The sequence below is a fragment of the Lolium perenne genome, chromosome 7 (genome assembly GCF_019359855.2).
Source record: "Lolium perenne isolate Kyuss_39 chromosome 7, Kyuss_2.0, whole genome shotgun sequence".
Classification (NCBI taxonomy): Eukaryota; Viridiplantae; Streptophyta; class Magnoliopsida; order Poales; family Poaceae; genus Lolium; species Lolium perenne.
Window position 1 is genome coordinate 212,895,158 of NC_067250.2, and position 3,991 is coordinate 212,899,148.

General features: G+C 47.0%; 1 protein-coding gene across 1 annotated transcript; it reads left to right on the forward strand.

Annotated features, from left to right (window-relative positions):
- Positions 1 to 1,147: 1,147 nt before the first annotated feature.
- Positions 1,148 to 3,686, forward strand: LOC139834134 (uncharacterized). The gene has a single exon (XM_071824536.1). It carries the CDS (start codon positions 1,368 to 1,370, stop codon positions 3,564 to 3,566), a length of 2,199 nt encoding a protein of 732 aa, XP_071680637.1. The 5' UTR covers positions 1,148 to 1,367; the 3' UTR covers positions 3,567 to 3,686.
- Positions 3,687 to 3,991: the final 305 nt, after the last annotated feature.

A 3,991-nucleotide genomic window follows, 5' to 3' on the forward strand; every position in this document is an offset into this window, starting at 1 on the left:
ACCACCACCTCGACCTCCCTCTGGCGATGGATGCCTCTGGAGACCACATCATTGACCTTCCTCCAGCGAGCTACTCCACGGCCACGGTAGCGACAACCACAGCCATGACGATCGACGACGATCACGGCCACGATGGAGCATCTCCATGGCGACGACTAGCTAGATCTCGATCTAGATCTAGATCGAGGCTTTTTTTGAATTCTAGGAAATATTACCGTCAATGCACCTGGCTGGTGCGCCGATGGTACTTTTACTACTGCCGGCGGGCGCTGGTGCACCGATGATAGCTCTTTTCCTAGTAGTGTTCTCTTGGAACTACAAAGAAAACCTTGGTGTCTACTATGATGCACCAATGATGCAAGATGTCGGAAGGTTTTCCTAGGCCTCATTGCTCTTTCTCCGGCCAAGTGCGCCGTCGAGCTTCTTTGCGAGATCACAGGAGATCTCTGTCACGCGATAATCGTGGATCTGAGTCTGTTCAAAATGATGGGCTTGAGAGACTTCATATTAGCTGTGGGCCGGTGCATGGTTTTGGGCAAAGGTCCAGTTTTAACTACAAGGGTTTTAGGCAACCTATTGTCTTACGAGGATTGCCAGAGCCAATTCCTCGTCAATCCACTTCGGTGACTTCATCTGTTTGTCCCTTGGCGGCTAGGGTTTTGCAGCGAATGGCGGGACAGACTCCCGTTCCTCCACGCAGTGCTGCACCGCCGCCTGCCCCTATGCGCCAGCCAGCTCCTATGCGTCAGCCTGTTCCACCTCGCTCTACTCCAGGCCGCAGCGAGGCTGGAGCTCCTGGTGGACAAGCCGGGGTGGGCAACGTCCAGGCTGGTGCCCTCGCTTCGGCAAGCTCTTCCGGGGGCGCCATGGGGCATAATGGAGAGATTGGTTCTAATCTAAGTCAGCCTGCTCGTGTTCATGCTGGGGGTAGTTCAAGTCAGCCTGCTCGATTTAGCGACAGACGATACGAGGGCTTCGAAGATCAAAGCTATGGGGGTTTCCAGGAGGGATACTATGATGGCAACAATGGCTTTGGCAATGCTTTTGGTTCTCACAATAGAGGTAACTTCAGGTCACGTCCATATAATAGTCACAGGCAGTGGAATAGAAACTACAATAACTCTTACAGAGGGTCTGGTAGATATAACAACAACAACAGCCATCGGTTTCAGCGTAGATTCAATAATACAGAGATAGCTCCAGTGGATACCATGTCCCAGGGGTCGGGGGGAAATTCACAGGGGTCGGGTGCCGCACAGCCTGCGATGTCTACCCCAGGTGATGCTGTGACAGGACCTGGACAATAGCACATAGAGGAGAATTCTGGGCTATCTCTGTCTGCAAGGGCTCAAAAAAAGGTTGATAAAATGCAGTGTTTAAAGTGTGGTGAGTTTGGACATTTTGCAGATGTTTGCTCTGATGTTCTCTGTTTGTACTGTGAAATGACTATGCATGAGTCTAAGGATTGTCCGTTATTGTCTATGCCTAAACCTGTTGCTATTACATATGGGGTCTCTCGTAATGAGCTTATGTTCCATGAGGTTCCAGCTTCTGCTGAGGTGACTTTTAAGCATGATAGCGGTAAAATTGGTAGAATTTCAGTCACAGGGGGAACCTTATCTGCGCAAGAAATTATTAATGAACTTCAATGGATCATTCCATGTAACCACCAGTGGGATCTTATACCTACTGAGGATGGTGCATTCAAAGTTCTTTTTCCCTCCAAGGCTGATCTTGCTAGAATGACAAAAATAATCAATGTGCCCGTTCCGGATACCAATATGTTCCTGCATTTTGAAGAGTGGTCAGCTGCAGATCTTGATAAGTTTTGCTTATCATCTGTGTGGGTCAGGGTTCATGGGGTTTGTTACAAGGAGAGATGTGACTATCTTTCACTCTTTGGGGTTGGCTCCCTAATTGGAAAAACCAAGGAGGTGGATATGGCGTTTACGAGGTCTCACACTGTGGTTCGGATGCTTGTGGAGGTTACTCGAGTGGAACATTTGCCTACCACCACAGTGGATCACACTTATGATGGGCAGGGGTATGGTTTACTTTTTAAGCTTGAATCTCAGCCAGGAAAAGAAAAAGATGATGTTGTTATGAATGAGGTAACCCCTGATGATGATGCAGCGGATGAAAAGGGGAAGGGGAAAGAGTTGCCAAAGGGCACCAACCTTACCCAGGGTGATGCATCGGCTTCCACACAGGTTCCCAATACTGACAGGCCTCAAAATAATCCAAACTTGTCTAAGCAAGTTGGTGCTTCCATGCCAGTGTGTAGAGTTGGCCAGATTGATTGCCCGAGGGCAGACCCGCCATGGTCAGACAGTAAGGTTTATACCTTAAAACCTCGCAAGCTTTGGGCTGATTACTCTTCAGATGAGGAGGATACCATAGCTTCTCCATTGTCACGTCTTACTAGTCCTCACATGTTCCCTGAAGAAGTTAATTGTTCGTTCGCAAGTCAGGGTGGAGGTCCAGATTCTAGTCAGTTGTTGCTTGCCCCGACAGTAACGCTAGACACAGCAGAGAAACCAGAGATTTTCTCTGATGAAGCACTCAAGCAAGAGGTTTTTTCTACCGCAGTAGCCCTTTCTCACAGCTCCACAGAGGGACAGACAGTTTTGCCTGCCGCGGTAGATTGTGCGGCAGAGGTGATTTCTTCGCTTCGCTTGGCAGACAAGCAGGCTGTGATTTCTACCGGCACAACATCGGGTCTTCTTTCGACCGTGGTTCCTTCTGAGAGGGTCGATGCAGCGCCTAGTGATGCGCAGAATAGTCTCACCGGTTCTCCAGGACAATTCACAGGTACATATGAAAATAGTGTTCAGGAGCAAGAGAAAGCTCCAAGTTCCTGTACTGTTTTTTCTGAACCTTTTGTTCCTGATACTGATAAAGAATTTAACTATATGATGTCGGTTGGTTTACCATCTTATGAGCATCCTACTCGTTTATATACTCCAGATCATACCACCAGTGCTGGTACTGGAGTTTTCCTAGGGGGACGTCTCTCGGTGGACAAAGTGGTAGCTTTTGGCGGCATTTCTCCTCCTTCAGTTGGGGCTCGTTCGAGCCAAAGAATTAAGCATCAAAAGGATGCTGACGCAACGCAGATGGAACGGGCTCAAAATTTGGCAAAGGCAAAAGAGACCTCGTTTTCTTCAGGTAATGCAAAAGTTTCAGATTTTACTTTTAGCTCAATACCTGATGACGTGTTTACACATAGAGCAAAGGTGCTTGGGGTTTCGCTGGGGACTTCTCCTTCTCAAGTTTATGAATCAATTAGAAACATCAAAGAGGTGGATAATAAAAGAAATCTCATAGTGCTCCACAAAAACTTAGAAGAAGCCAATAAAATAAATGACCCATCCTATAATGAGATTTTACATAATGCGTCATCTTTATCCACGGATCTTGAGCAAGAAGCTCAAATCAGCCCGGAGGGAAAGGAGTTGGTACAAGAGGAGAAAAAATTAAAGGTGTATAAAAGAAGAGAAAAAGTGATCCCCAAAGTGGTTCGCCGAAGTGTGCGAATTAGCAAGAAATCTAAGACTGTTAATTAACTGGTCTTTCAAATGAGGGGTAGTTTCTGGAATAGTGATGGTTTCAAGGATTTGGCCAAACACCGTTTCGTGCGTGAGACAATTCATGAACATAAACTAGACTTTTTCGCTATTTTGGAAACAGGTAGAGATAATTTCTCAACACCTTTTCTAAATAATATCTCGGGAGGTCAAGATTTTCAGTGGTACTGTCTTCCTCCCATTGGGCGATCCGGGGGCATTTTGGTAGGGATTAATGCGGCCTCGATATCTGTTCAGAAGGTGGTCGCCGGCGACAGATGCGTTAAATTTTTTGTTACATCTAAAGCTGACCACTTTCGTTGGGTCCTTGTGGCAGTGTATGGGGCGGCTCAAGATGAGCACAAACCAGAATTTCTTGCCGAACTTGTTCGAATCTGTGAAGATGAGCCTCTTCCGATTCTTGT